Genomic DNA, 16,186 nt, shown 5'->3' with positions numbered 1-16,186 from the left:
GGTGCCGCACAAGATTTTTCTCTTTTCCCTATGGGGTTCTTTGTTTATGTAAGCTCTATGTCGTGTTAGATTTAAAAAAAATGTATTCAATACTTGTGCTCAATCATGTCAGGAGTAGGACTCAGGAGATGGTGATGATGTTGCACCCCCCCCCTGGAAACATTTCATAGTATTTTCGTAGTTCATCCAGTGACCGTCTACTCTCTGTAGATACACATCATATGCTATCTAAGAGTCAGATAGTACCATGATCCAGCTTACCTCTACCCGCCACCACCACTGTCTGCTTCCTCACAGTCTGTTCTTGGGCCACTTGCGCCGCCTCCTCCCCAGAGTTGTCCTCGGAGTCGATCACCACCACCACATCCGAGCTGGCCCCGCCACCAGATGTTCCACCTACAAAGTAGATTTAAGAATGTTAGATTACACCACTCACTAGTATTTGGTCTAGGAATGAAGAAATGTGAAAACAACAGAAAAAGTAATTGACTGTCTACTCTAGTCTAAAGTAAAAATGTCCCTCCTTCCAGGGAAGGCTGTTGTCTTGCTGCACTTTTTTGTCACAATTGATGAAGCTTGCTTAATTTTAACACACACCATTTTTCTCTGAACAGACAGAAGCTGGACTTCTAAGGACAAGAGCAGCATCAACTTCAAACCAGGTGAAAGCTCGGCTCGACCACAAGAAATGGGTTCCATTACTCATCAACTCAGCACCAAGCACTTTTCCATTTCCAGCTAACTTTATTTTAATATATGTGTTTACTTAAACTTTTAATAAAGCTTTTAAACTTGAATAGACTCTGTGGTTTTTGGTCCTCCAGACTAGAGTGACTGAGCGAAAGGTTTTGCAATTTTTGCAAGGAGGAGTCCGTGCCGCTGACACTACCAGGTTTATACAGTGTGCCAAACACGCCACTCTGAAATATTATTACTCTGGTGTTTAGTGTCCATAGTTCGGTTTGTGGAGAATTGTCCCTGCAACAGTAGTATTATGGATTTTGCTCCTATCTAAACACTATTTCGAAAAAATTAAATTAGGAACGCTTGGACAACAATAGGTCCTCTATATTTAAATGAAAACTTACTGGGGCCAGCAAAGGAGCACTCACCGCCCTGGCCTGCATCCTCCTCCTCTGGAGCCACAGCATCCTCCTTTTCCGTCCGCTTGCCCCTGGGCGGACCTGACGTACAACATGAAAGAAAGAGCAGAAAACATTGATGATTGCTGCTTGTCGATGTCCTTGTCAACCAAATCAAACATTTAGAAAGAACAAGAACCAACTATTTCAGCCAAAAAGAGGGCTACAAAGGAAGGACTGCACCTGAGCCTCTACTCTAGGGGCAGATTTACAAGCCCCTTGCAGCTCTTTTGCTCCGTTCTTGCGTCACTTTTGTGACGCAGCACCACAACAAGAGAGGCGCCATGGTGTGGCGTATATTAACAACGTGACGCATATGGGAGATGCATCCCATTCTAAAGCCCTGCGCCATAAGGGAGCGGTCCAGCGCAAGGGAGGGCATTCCTGCGCAGGAACGCATGCTAAAAGTGGCTATGGGGAATATATACAATTTCAATCAGTCATTTAGGACAATGATGCGTCACTGAAACCCTGCGCCTGCATGAAGCAGACGTACGGCTTGACGCAGCATTGCTGGAGCTGCGCCATCGTTGCAACGCAACTCCATCAATGAGCCGCCTTTACGGCACCGATGCATAACGCTTCGGTGACGTTTTGGGACCCTGGTGTGCCGCATTGTAAATACGGCGCACTATGGGTGGTGCTGGCGTGCCGCACACTTTGCAGGGATATGCAGGTAATTGCTAATCTGACACTTAGGGGCATACTTACGAGTTCTGGGCTGCACACCTCCAGAGGTGCACCAGAACAAATGCGTAACGCAAAACTAACCTTGCGTCACGGCAGATGCGCCGCAATTACAATGCGGCAAACCCTGGCGCAAGGGTAGGCAGATGCGTGACGCATCTCGTGACGAAAGAGGGGCGCATCTCTAGAGTCGCGTCGCAGGCGCGATGCAACTCTAGCAATGCTCAGGGCTGCCCAATACTCAACATACCGCATCAGTTCTTACGCCTGCTTCAAGCAAGCAGGCATAAAGAATTGACGTAGCAGCGTCGCGGAAGTGCCTGCCATAAATCTTGTAGATTTCACGCAGGCACTTTTGCGAGGCGCACAGCTGCCTGACCCCCAAACACCCCCCCCCCCCCCTGCGTGGGAACGCACCCATTGTGGCGCAGGCCCAGGCCTTAACGTGGCGCATCTCCCTAGATGCATCACGTTGTACATGACTCGCAGGGATGCGCCACGTTTACGTCGCTGTGCGTCAGGTAAGGCAGCGTAAACGTGGCGCAAGGGGCTTGTAAATCTGCCCCTTTGTGTCTAGCATTACGCAGTTCTGTAAAGTACACTCATACATTACTCAGCCCAATTAAATGAACACAAAATAGAAAACAAATAAGCAGTGGCACCGCCACAGAGAAGGAGAGCAGTGCACCTGAAATGCACAGAAGATTTTGAAATATTAATTTACCTCTCCTATCAATGTAATCGGCAGCATTATTGCTCTTTGTAAAAAAGTTAAAACAAACATTTGCAATATAACACACAGAGCAGGAGAAAAAACAGAGTAGTGAGTGATGAAAAAATTGCTACTACTACTCACCAAGCCCGGGGACCTCCACTCCCAGCAGGTCGAGCAGGTCGCGCTCCCGGTCCAGGATATCGGTCCAGCGGTGGGTCACCTGGTTGTAGGTGCGCTGGACCCCCGAGATGTCAAACAGGGCCCGGCACACCTGCTCCCACCGCTTCCGTCGCTCCTGGCGGTTGGTGTAGCCACCAGCGATCCTGCCGCCTGCCGCGATGATCCTGGGGAGGCGGCGCTGTACATAGAAAACGAGTGCGCCCACCTCCTCAGGGCTGAAGATGTCCCTGGGCACCACCGTTTCCGCCCTAAAACGGCCACACGGGAGCCGGGCACGGGCTGCGGGGCCCGTCTTGGGCAGCTTCACAGCTGGCTTCACCATGGTCTGGGCAGGTGGTAGGAACAAGGAGAAAAAATGAAAAAGAATAAGACTAGGGAAGAAGAAAATAAAAGTTTAAAAAAGTAGTTGAAAAGTAAACAAAAGTAGCCTAAAACACAAAAATATAAAGCTAGAAAACTAGAGGGATAGATAATAATTTAAATAGATTCAAAAAATATTATAACAAGCAAAGGATGGCAGAGATATAGAAAGGATTAGAAACACCATGCCCAGACACATAGGAATGAATGAAAAACAAGATGGCGGCCCGATCACGTGCGCGTAAGTAAGTTCGCACGCGATTTCTCTCGCGAACTCGTGCGAACTTGTATTCGCAAGGCGCTCATTCCGCGAGATTACACTTCGCGGGCGGAAACGGAAATACGTCACGCAAACAAAATGGCGGCGCCCATGCTCGACCTTGGGGTAATTCGCACGAGTTCGCGGCTTCCACGGTCGATTTCGCACGACGCCGCGCCTCGCGAATAGCGCGAAATTACAGAACAACGATTTTTGCAAAAGCAAAAGCAATGAGCAGGTGCAAAAGTTCAACCTCATCATTTGTAACCATTCCCTGTAGTGCTTCCTGAAGGGGCCCTCCAGAATCCGGTTGCCTACTTGCAACTACTGTGTGACCCTGCTCTGACAGTCACAGAATAGTTAGAAGTATGCCATTGCATCCTGTTAAAAAAAATTTACATTGCAACAAAAAGGAAAGGGAGCAGACAAGCAGGTGCCAGCCTTCATTAATGTCAGTTGGGGCAGGGCAGGTGTTGTTGTTTGCAAAACTTAAAGCACTTAGCAGGTGTGCTTTGCTTTGCCACAATAATGTACACTCACTGGTCAACCAGAGGGTGCTGTGATGACACCGAGGGTGGCATGGGTGTGCCAGCCAGAGGGTGGCATGGGTGAACCAGAGTGCCAGTGTTGACAGAGGATGGCAGTGCTTTGCTTTGCCCCAATAATGTACACTGGTGAACCAGAGGGTGCTGTGATGACACAGAGGGTGACATGGGTGAGCCAGAGGGTGGCATGGGTGAACAAAGAGAGTGCCAGTGGTGACAGAGGGTGGCAGTGATGAAGAAAGCCTTGCAAACAGGCTGGGCACGTAGAAACAACAAGTTCGCAAAACTGGCGACCCGACAAGTAAGTTCGCAATTTGCGAAATTGTACAAAACCCTCGCGAACTTGCAGAAACCCGTGCGAACACACACCCAAAAAAAATCTGCAAAATCCGCGAGATTTTGCGGATTTTGCGGATTTTCGCAATCCGCAAATTCGCAAATCCGCAAATTCGCGGATTGCGAATCCGCAAAATCCGCCCATGCTTAGAGGTTTAGTCGCGGCTGGTGCAGGTAAGAGCGGTGGGGCTTTTAGGGAAGTCAACAGTTGACGACGAGGGAAAATAAAATGTGGAAAAAAAAGAAAAACACTTACCTTGGATGTGGCAAGCACAAGGTAAGTGATTTCCTTTTTTTTCATTTTACTGTCTCTCATCGTCGTCTGTTTAACCCCGCCCTCCCCACGCTCTTACCTGCATTGGCTGTGACTGTATAGGATTCCATCATACTGAAAACTGTAGTAAGTGATTTGTTAACTGATTTTCATGTCAGTAAGACTTTGGAATATCTCTCCAGTGGTTGGGTTTGCACATTTATAGGTCGATTCCGATCCGGTAAAATGCGCTCCGAATCGTCGTACGGAGCGTTTTTTCCCCGTACGAATCGTACCCGTAAACGTCCCATACGTACGACGAAGTACGATTCGTACCAGGAGCCGAACCCCGTACGAGTCGTACAGGACTCCGTACGACTCAAATCTCCGTACGAGTCTCACTCGGAACCCGCTGTACGTGACATCACTACGGTTCGCGGCTGGTTTTTACGACCCAGCAAGTACGATTCGTGTCGGGTACGCACCGTACGACCCTTTTCCTACGGGAGCCGAAAACAGTCGTAAACGCAGAGTTCGTGCCGAAACAGGTACGAAACGCCCCCCCCGCGTACGGCACGTACCCCCCATGATCGCAGGGGTACGCGCCGTACCCCTGTGATCATGCGGGGTACGTGCCGTACACCCAGCGTACATGGGGTACGTACCGTACCCCATATACGGTGGGTGTACGGCACGTACCCCATGTACGCTGGGTGTACGGCACGTACCCCGCATGATCACAGGGATACGGCGCGTACCCCTGCGATCATGTGGGGTACGCGCCGTACGGTGTGTAGGTGATCGTGCGCTTTTCCGTATGAATCGACGTGTACCGTACGAATCGTGCCCGGGTCGGACGATCGGGATCGGAATCGTCCGGTCGTACGGCGTCCGTACGAGTCGTACGGAAACGGCTCCGGATACGAATCGAACGGACGGGGATTTTACCGGATCGGAATCGACCCCTTAATGGGATCAAGAAGCCACTTAGGTAATCGTTATTCATGGTTTGAGGGAAAAAGTCTTAGAAGGCCCACTGTACCCCGATTTTAAAACACATGTCATGGTGGAGTTGAGACCAGAGTGCCAATCCAACCCCATAGGAAGGAGTTTACATTTCTCTGCCAAGTAACACATATTTGAATTTGGTGACGTAGTGACACTGGTCAGTGCCATGATGCCATCACGACTGGCGTAGGCTATATCTACAATCTCCTACTTCCACAAACTAGACGTGCTTAGAAGTAGGCTAAACTGGCTGTAGGAAGCACTGTGGAGAAACCAGCTATTTTTATACTTTGAAGGGGTAGTAGGTAGGCTAGATGCATTGTCAAACCTCTCTTATCCCAGTCTTGTCCCTTAATAATTTGACAAACTCTTGAAGAGCCTCTAACTCTGCAACTTTGAAGATTTCATCCACAATTATAATGAACCTTATGCCTCCACTGAGTGTTCTGGGATGCCCGCACACATCTATGGACACCCCCTATTCTGTAAAAAGGATAGCTGCATGGCCTAGTCGCTCTGCTGTATTAGGACAGACTCAAGGGTTTAGAATTCTATGACTGCCCAGGGATGGTCCCTGGAGCCTCTGACTGTTTGAAATACCTGCTGTGCAGGTTTTTGGGGTACCTGGAGCGAGGTAACGGCAGCGGTCCCCTCAAACTCAAATTGTTTCTCAGTTAGATAAATACACCTCAATGGGGGCAGTCGGTAGCTTAGCAAGGATGCTAAGGACCCCGATGCAAGCAAGCAAAATGGAGCCTTTGCCTGCTGATGGGGTAGTAAATACAGCAATTCTAAGGTTTCAATGGGCACGCAGGGCTCTACTCCTGGGTGCCACTGCACCTGTTGCACCAATGGTAGCTAAGCCCGCAATGGCAGTACCAGTCCTCCTCAAAAAGAGTAATACACTTTACTGTTGATGTACCTTTTTAGAAGGACGGGTTAACTTTTACAGAGTTTTATTACTACTTGTCGGTAAGGCTGATACCCTTCTTCTATTGTTCAGCCCCAGCACTTCTTAAAATACATACTACACATTTAATGAGCCAGTACTAGCTCTTCCAGGAAGTGCTGATTCACATTAATGGGCCAGCAGCACCCCCGTTTCCTCGGCTTAACATTTTTGGGACAGAACCACCTATATCTAAATGTTCAAAGCAATTTTGAACAGACACTTGACACTTTCAAGAAACAGCTATACACTTTAAAGGGGCAATATAGCACTTCTTAGGGAAGCAAATTTACCTCAAAGGCAAAGTACCAACACTTCTCAGGATACTTGGTATTCTTTTCATTTTAAAACATCTCCACTTCCCGCGATTGCTGATATACTCTCTGGGACGTAGTGCCATTACTTCCAGAAGAACCTCTGCACTTTTAATGGGACAGTACAAACAATTATCAGGTAAATTGCTTCACTTCTAGTAGGACAGTAAAAGGACTTTTAGGTGTGGCTGCTATACATTCTTCTGGAAAGTATCAGCAGTGCATTTTTCAGTTGGATTAATATATTTTCAATGGTTTAGTGCACGCATTTCTGAATAATATTGCTATTTTTTTTAAGGGAAAATCTGAGCACTTTTCAGTAGGGCTGCTAAACTTTGGTGGGGCAGGATGAGCCTTATCAGGAAGGAATAAGCACTTTGGATAGGACAATGCAGGCACTTTACACAGTGACTGATATACTTTGAATGAGACAGTCCACGCACTTCTCAGCTGGTCAGCTATACTTTTAATGAGACAGTAGGGCTATCCCAGCAATTTTGTTATGCTTTCAGTGACTTAATAAATGGTCTTGACAGCACGGCTGCTTTACATTTAATGGAGCTATACATGCTCTTCACATCGGGGCTGCTACGCTGAGAAACAGTACATGCACTTCTCAGCAGGACTGCTTTAATTTGAATATGATTTAACCTGCACTTCTCAATAGGGCTGCAACCATTTGAAACAGTACATGCACTTCTCAGCACGGCTGCTACACTTTGATCGAGACAGTACATGCACTTAGCAGGGTTGCTATACTTTGAACGAGACAGTGCAGGCACTTGTCAGCAGGGCTGCCACACTTTTAATGGCAAAAAGAACAATTGATGGACAGAATGCAGAACAATGTCATACATTCACCCCAGTACAGAGATCTGGGCCTAAACCCATCGTTTTTTAGCTCACTATGCCATTGCAGCTTGGACCCAGCCATATGCAAATCAGTCTTGACCCTGCACCCAATGGGAACAATTCAGCCCGAACTGCCAGGCCAGGTCCTCCCTGGACTGGAACCAAGAATCCTAGGACCGGTTTCGGGCTTTCAGCCCTCATCAGCCAGGATAGCTTGACTCCAGTGGCATGGAGAGCACGTACTGTTCCCTATGAGGCACAGGGTCGGACTGATTTTTATATGGCCATGTCTGAACTGGGGTGGCGGAGTGAACTAAAGAATGATAATGGATTAAACCCAGATCAGTTTACTGGGGGTGAGTGCTTGCAAAGTTCAACACTCCGTCCATCATCCCCTTTGGGTTTGCCTTGTTCGCCCTAAGTTGGCCCCCACTCACTTTGCCACTGGATTCAAACTACCCTGGCTGATGATGGCTGATTAGCCAGAAACCGGTTCCAGGATGCTTGTTTCCGGCCCAGGGAAGACATGGCTTGGCAGTTCGGGCTGGACTGTTCCCATAAGGCACAGGGTGAGACTGATTTGCATTTGGCCTTGTCTCAACTGGGGTGGCGGAGTGAGCTAAAGAATGATGATGAATTACACCCAGATCAGTTGACTGGGGGTGAGTGCTTGCAATGTTCAACACTCCGTCCATCATCCCCTTTGATTTTGCTTTGCTCGCCTTAAGTTGGCAGGGTATGCCCAGACGTGGGTCCCTTGCTCACTTTGCCACTGGATTCAAGCTACCCTGGCTGATGATGGCTGATTAGCCAGAAACCGGTTCCAGGATGCTTGTTTCCGGCACAGGGAAGACATGGCTTGGCAGTTCGGGCTGGACTGTTCCCATGAGGCACAGGGTGAGACTGATTTGCATTTGGCCTTGTCTCAACTGGGGTGGTGGAGTGAGCTAAAGAATGATGATGGAATAAACCCAGATCAGTTGACTTGGGGTGAGTGCTTGTAATGTTCAACACTCCGTCCATCATCCCCTTTGGTTTTACACTTTTAACAGGACAGTACATTCACTTCTCAGCAGGACTGCTTCACTTTGAACGAAATAGTACATGCTCTCTTCTGCGGGGCTGCTACACTGTGAATGCGACATTACATGCACTTCTCAGAAGGGTTTCTCCAAAGGGCTGCTACACTTGAACGAGACAGTACATGCACTTCTCAGCAGGACTGCTACACTTTGAACGAGACAGTACATGCTGTTCTCAGAAAGGGTTTCTCCAGAGGGCTGCTACACTTTGAACGAGACAGTGCATGCACTTCTCATCAGGACTGCTACACTTTGAACGAGACAGCACATGCTGTTCTCAGGAAGGGTTTCTCCAGAGGGCTGCTAAACTTTGAAAAACACTGTACTTGCACTTCTCAGAAGGACTGGTGCACTTTGAACGAGACAGTACATACAATTGGCAGAAGGGTTTCTCTGAAGGCCTGCTGCACATTGAACGAGACATTACATGGACTTCTCAGAAGGGTTTCTCCAAAGGGCTGCTGCACTCTTCATGAGATAGTACACACACTTCTCAGCAGGGCTGCTACAGTTTGAATGAGACAGTACATGCACTTCTTAGAAGGACTGCTACACTTTGAACAAGACAGTGTATGCACTTTACAACAGGGTTTCTACACTTTGAGTGGGACAGTACCTGTACTTCTCAGAAGGGATGCTAAACATTGTATGAGACAGTACATACATTTCTGAACAGGGTTGCTTCACTTTGAATTGGACAGTACATGCACTTCCAAGCAGGGCTGCTACACTTTAAATGAGAACGTATATGCACTTCTCAGCAGGGCTTCTGTACTTTCAACAAGAGTGTATGCGCACTTTACTGCAGGACTGTTATACTTTTAAAGGCACAGTACTCTGCAGGGTTGTTTATGCGTGTGGGACATTATCAGAAACCTTTACAATAAGTTAGATACTTTGAGTGGAGAGATGCAAGCACCGCTCCATAGTGCTGCCGTACACTCAAGTGAAAATGTAGGCACTTTGTTGTTTTGGCACCATCTGTGCAGTACTACAATAGGGGAGAACCTGCATTTCTCGTGTTTATTTCCATTGTATAGACTTTCCTGCACATTTGCACTTTTGATTTAGAGGTGCAGCGGGAAGTGTATTCAATAAAAGTACCTCAACTGCTCACTTTTCCCAGTTCCGAACGGTCATTTCTAGCAGTGGCAGCTGCTTCGGGGCAGTAGTGGTGGGGCTTAAATGAAAAGTAAAATATCACTTACCTGCTGTCTGTCGCCTCTCCTCTCTCCTTCTGTCGACGATGCATGGAAGCAGGAAGCACACAGGCTCTCCTAGACCAATCACAACGCTGCTGTCATGCTGGTGACAGCAACGTCGTGATTGGTCTGAGCGCCCTGGCTCGGCATTCAGTCATGGGGTGGGAGCCTGTGCATGTTCCCCACCTTGCCTTGCAATTCAGCTGGGTGGAGAACATGCTAAGTGCGCATGACTGTTTGGCTGGCCCAAGACGACCGGCCAAACCGTCATGCGCACTTAAATAGTGCCCACCACCTCTTCCCAGCTGTCTGAAAGCCCACCCCACCCGCACCTAAAACAAAACAAAACTGGGTCAGTATGGGGAAAATAAAATGATAATAACCTTGTGTTATTTTCATTTTATTTTTCCTGTGGGGAGATGCTCCCCCGCCTTAGTGGAAGAGCAGCTGCTGATTTCTAGGTGGCTAACAAAAGACATATAATAATAATACTAAAGATTATAAAGCGCAACAGCTACCTCAAGCAGATGTGTGCCGGCGCTGTAGTAGCAGACATAGCGCGCAGGGAGGCCAAGCACTTAAAATCCAAGCCTAGATAGCACTGAAGAGCCACCTCTTCAAGGTCTTTCTAAACAGGTCTCTGATTTGGCCTGGCCAAGGTTCCCCGGAAGGGCATTCCACATTAGGGCCGTTCTAACTGCGAGTGCTCTGCCACCCAGCCGTGCCTTCTCAAAGCGGGGGCTGCAGAGCAGGTCCTTAGAATTTGACCTTAAAGAGCCATTTTGTTTGTAGCGGCAAAGTCTTTGTTTAAGATATTCAGGGCAGTTCCCATTCAAGGCCCGGTAGGCCAAGGTCATGGCCTAGAATTCAATTCTTTTGGCGACTGGGAGCCAATGGAGCTCGAGTAAATGCGGAGAGACATGGTTTCGAAACGGGATGCGTCTGACCAATCTCGCAGCCGCATTCTGTATCATCTGAAGATATTGGATGGAGTATTTGGGCAGGCTGAGGTATAAGCAATTTGCGTAGTCAAGCCTAGATGTCACTGTGGCATGGACCACGGCTTTATGGCAGTCTTCTGGTAAGAAATGTAAAAATTTCCGGAGGTTTCTTAGTTTGCTGAAGCAGGTAGCGGAGACCTGTTGGATTTGGGCCGAGAAAGCGAGATCAGGCTCCCATCTCACCCTTAAATTTCGGATACAAGTGGCAGGAGAGGGAGGTGGCCCCATTTTCGGTGTTCTACACATTTAAATAGGACCGCACACACAACCATTGGTTGCAGGGCGCATCTTACACCATTCCCCTGGAGTCAGGCGGCTCGACTTCTATCCCTGCTTGCTCCTTAGACCACATTATCTCTCACGAAGCTCATTCCTCATGAGTGCTAAGGCACAGTTGGAAATCGTGAGTGTGTGCTCTGAAAAAATAGTAACATAACATCTTCAAAAAGTATTGACAAAGGCTGCTGACCTTTTTGTCTTTGACAATGACTATTTTATTTAGGAATTTTTTGGTGTACACACAATCACCTAGTTGTGCTAATGCGTGCATTGTGCAAGAACAGAATGCTGTCAGTCACACTCAAATGGGCTGACCAGTACCAAGTGCTTTAAGTGGGGCGGGTCCCTCCGTGTACGAGACTGAGCAGTTTTTAAAAGCTGGTGCCAAAACAGGTCACTATTTCACCTAATATTCTGTCCTTAATTTTACAGTGAAGAACACATTTTTTTTATCAATGGCTGTACAAACTGTTAAGACAATCCATTAATAGAAAATGCCTGTTTACATTTCACAAGTTGAACATAATTTACTTTCCCCAAGAGTATTAGCTTATTCCAGTATGTTGTTTTTCCTGTGGTTTTCTTTCCACACAGCGTTTTTACTTTTTAATAGTGTGTAGATGTCTGTATGAGTCAGGTTGTGGGCGGACGTTTATAACGCTGTGTTTCATTTCTACATTTTACTGATAATATAGTGCATTCAATTATTGTCTATGGTCCTTCCAGATTGTACTCTATTGTCTGGATGGTTATATTTTTCACCAGCTGTTCCGCGCTACCAAGTGAGCGCCTCGCGTGCGGGTAGGTTCGCAAGCCTTGGGCTGCACTTGCAAAAGGATATTATACCTTTCTGTGCTGCCCCACGGGAACAGACTGCGAGGCCCTTTAGGGACTCCTTTAGGGTCAACCCTTTACCGCAGAACCACTTGGCCTGCACCCTTACAGACCCAGAGAGGTTGTATTGATCCTTTTTATCTTTTATCTTCACTTTTGGTTTTTCACTGTGTAGTACTGTGTACTTGAGGTCCTGAGGAATTGCGATACTAAGCAAGAAACATGTCGACCTGATTAGAGGGTCGAGGTAGTTCCACTGTGCCCCTTACAGCCTCTATCTCCCCTCCCACCTTTTAACCAAGGGAATCAGTCACGCGAATAAGATCCTTGTGAATTTGTTCACCTTTTTTAATATCACCTTCCCCACATGACTACACCCCTTACTCTCCCCCTCACACGCACACAACAATTGGCTTGAACTAAAGATCTCCGACAAAGAGCGCCTTTTAGGCGCCCGTCAGGCATTGCAGCGCCAGTCTGACGAGGAGCAAGAGGCCAATGATGAAGCTTGACATCTAGCTCGCTGGGTGTGTGAGGCCTCTCAGTTCTAAAAAGGGAGCCTGCTGCTCCCTGACTCCACTCTCTTATCCTGTTTACACACTCCTTCCCTCTCTAGATGCTCCCGGTGAACTTTGTACCCTCTGTGTTTCATGTTCGACTGGACATGTACACTGGACCCCGCTAAATATTGTCCAGAACTGGTTCCCTCCATTTGTACTGTATATTTTTCAATTAACAGTTATAGTTTTTAGGAAATGGTTTCACAATTACCCTGAATTTCACAAAATCCAGTGGAATGTTTTTCTGCCATCACTGCAAGCTCAGCTAGGGTGTCACGGGTTTCTGGTCACGTTTGAGAGCTCTGGAGCTGAGGCTGAAGGCAGTGCAAGCTTCTCACAGTTCCTGTTGATGGGGCACAAAGGTGGTCAGAGTACATGCTCATCCAGTTCTTGGCCTCTCCACAGAATGTACAGAGCAATAACCCAAATGCCAAGATATATACTGCAACAAGGTGATGGATGGAATGCTTTAATTAATCTCAGCCGCAGGCAGTCGCTTCAGGGCCACATTCCAGTCCATTGTCTTTTGTCCACCATGCCACTCTAGACAAAGGTCCACCTTAAACAAGTCAGTACTGACTGCTTCTCACCGAAGCAGTCTGTCCTGAACTGCCAGATTAGGCCCCCTCCAGAAGGGACCACAAGCAAGACTGATTTTGTCCTACTTGTTGCTCCTCAGTAGGGTGTATCTTGAGTTGTATGTAGCAGCGTAGCAAGGGGGGCGGGGGGTTGAGTGGTCACAGGAAAATCTACAGCCCCCTCAATCCCCTCTGCTCTTAAATTTGTCCGCTGCAGGTGGCAAACACAGGGGGCGCCACAGGCGGTAGAAGGCCTAGCTACACCACTGGTTCTATGACACAGTGATCCCCCTTTATTTCATTCAACTTAAAGCCCTGACTGCACCTCATGCTGTAGTGGGCGGAAGCAAAAGATAAATGGCACCACAGTGGCCCATGGATGAAGAGGTCTGACTTAAAACGGGCCTCTGGGAAAGGAACGCATCATGCGTTGTATCAAGCGTGACATCAAACGCTGCATTATTATTGATTCAAGGGCCTACTTTTGACAAGAAAGGTCTAGAAGATATATACTGCAAACACACTGCAAAAAAACATTATTTCCTCACTGCTTACCTTACTTTTCAAACCCTAATTTGCAATCTGCTGGTACGTACTTCTGGATACATCCCTGATTGTGCAGCAATTCATGCATATACATTGTCCCCAGCTCAAAGGCATTCTGGGTTACGCCATATTGCATAGCGTTAACAATAATACAAATGGCAGTAATGATGATAATCACAATAATAACAATAATAACAACAACAATATTAGCCTCATTGAACTCATCTAGATATAAAAGGTTGAGTTGGCCCCACAGCGATTTGAATTTGTGACCAGAGGGTAACAAACAAGCATTTGCAGCAGGCATATGAGCCCATTGAGCTAGCTTCTTTCCTGCTGTTAAATGCACGCTGCACACAGATCCCTTTAGCGAGAGTATCCTCCTTATAAAGCCATCTTCCTGGGATTTCGGTTTATGAACTTCCGGTATATGTGCAGTAGAATATTAGCCTAAATGAACTATTTCCAGGAATGTTAACATGGGACCAGCTGGTTAATCACAGAGAGGGACAGCAAAAGCATTCAACTGGGTTCCAAACCTGTCACTCTAGATCACACACAAATCTGTGCAGTAGGTGTATTAACCCAGCAAACATAATGTCGGAGATTAAAAGCATTTACTCAAGGGCGGTTCCTGAATGAGAGCATTAGGGCGTTGTACCGCTGAACTTGAACCCCCCCCTATTAAAATAATAAATAATGGTAAAAGGTGCACGTCGTTTTTTTTCTGCCACCGTACTTTTATTCGTGTCACGATGCACACTGCAGGAGGCTGCAGAATCACGAGCTTGTTAGTAAGGTGGGACGTAAATATTGACAGCACAGCAGAGCGGGCTGGCTGGGTCTGGTCTAGTGTAGTGCACATGTCTGGTTGGATGGGGTTCTTTCGCAGACCAACCCGACATGCGCACTGGAGGCCTCAGGACCTGCGCAATTTAGGGAGCCGGGGAAACACAACCAAGCCTCCCCGGCCTCAACACCTGTAGATTACACAGAAACACCAGCCAGTGACTCAATAACCACCCGACCTACATTAGTCCGAATTTTCAATCTGTATCTTCAAATAATCTGGGCATATCTCAGCGCGTGCGCACAAACCAACTGGGCTGTCTTTCTGTGATTCAGACTTTTTAATGAATACATTTTACACAAAGATCACTGCAGCGTGTACATTATCCCTCTAGGTTGTCCTGCTATCTGTGCTGGAACCCAAGACACGTGGTACACAAAGATCCCTGCAGCAGTTGCGTGACACCCTCCGGTTATTTCATCACCAAGGTTATTTTACTGTCTGCTCTGAAAGCATAAATGGCAGCGGCCTGTGGTGAGGAGTGAGGGGCAGGGGAGCGGGGTCGCCGGCTCTTACCTGAGCCCGGGGGAAGTGCGCTCCCATGTACACCAGACAGGCCAGTATTAGCAGCCACTGAGCAGTGGTGGAGACCAGCAGCAGCCTGTGTCCGCCATGGGCCCTCCGGGAGAAGCTCTGGCAGCAGGTGCATTGACCCGACCGGCTTTCCTCCTCCATTCCACCGCCGAGAGTAAACAATACATGCACCGCTGGTCCTCCGGGGCGAGGAAGTACTGATCACCGCAGGGGTTACTCAAAGTAAGGCTCTGAAAGCGCGATGCCTCTTGGTATTATAAAGACCTAGTGGGCGGGGGACTTTCATGACTAATCCGAGTTTCCCGTCTCTCGCAGCTCTCCAGTCCTGCCCGGGATCGGGCCCTGTAGCGGGGACCGCTCTGTGCCTGGGCAAAGCACCGGCGATCCGAGCGGGGAAACCCCTCCTTCAGAACCCTGAACTTCGCTGAACATCAGGGGGCACAAGATCACGCAGGATGTCCGCGTGGGAGATGGGACGCCGAGACAGGTGCCTCTCGACCCTGAACCTGGTGCCCATTCTGCACAGTCAATTATCCATTATGGGGTATGTCTGGGTCTGTAAGGGAGTTGTCTGTGTAGAGATGTAGACTGCAGCAGGGTAGCTTCCTTTGGTGCAGCAGGTGCAGTGGTACCGATGCCAGAGGGCCCAATCATCCCTGATTATTGCTGTATTTTATAACTCAAACAGCCGCCAGGGGACCCATTTCCTCCTTGCACTAAGGCCCATGACACACTGCCTACGCTACTGGTAGACTGACTAACTATATGGGTGCGATTTCCCCTGTTCCAAGAGTTCTCACACTGCCTTAGCAGAAGGACCCACAAGAGTAACTAGGGGCTTCACTAAGGGAATTATCGGTGCACCTTTTGTAGCCCGGGCTAACCAGAAAGGCAATCCCTAGATCAGATTAGTGTTGCATATAACACACCAATTGGAGTAGCGGTCGCTCGTATTGTGAAGTGGTGAGGCGGGTGGAGAGGGAATGCAAAGTAAAAAAGTCAACATTATATAAAACTACACTTACCAGCCCTGATGGCCGCCTCCTTGCTCCCGATCCTCACCTCCTGGACGTCCTGGAATTGCGGCACACTGCACAGGCTCCCAGATGCCAATCCTAGC

General features: G+C 48.0%; 1 protein-coding gene across 1 annotated transcript in view; it reads right to left on the bottom strand.

Annotated features, from left to right (window-relative positions):
• Window positions 1–15,244, bottom strand: part of LOC144775420 (tumor necrosis factor ligand superfamily member 4-like) — a 158,449-nt gene extending 143,205 nt beyond the window's left edge. The window contains exon 1 of the mRNA XM_078659227.1: window positions 15,049–15,244. Coding sequence (XP_078515353.1) covers window positions 15,049–15,207 — 159 coding nt within the window. The 5' untranslated portion in view covers window positions 15,208–15,244. The remainder of the gene's footprint in view (window positions 1–15,048) is intronic.
• Window positions 15,245–16,186: the final 942 nt, after the last annotated feature.

Source organism: Lissotriton helveticus, chromosome 1_1, assembly GCF_964261635.1.
Source record: "Lissotriton helveticus chromosome 1_1, aLisHel1.1, whole genome shotgun sequence".
NCBI lineage: Eukaryota > Metazoa > Chordata > Amphibia > Caudata > Salamandridae > Lissotriton > Lissotriton helveticus.
The sequence above is the reverse complement of the archived record's forward strand: the minus strand, read 5'-3'. Positions and strand labels throughout refer to the sequence as shown.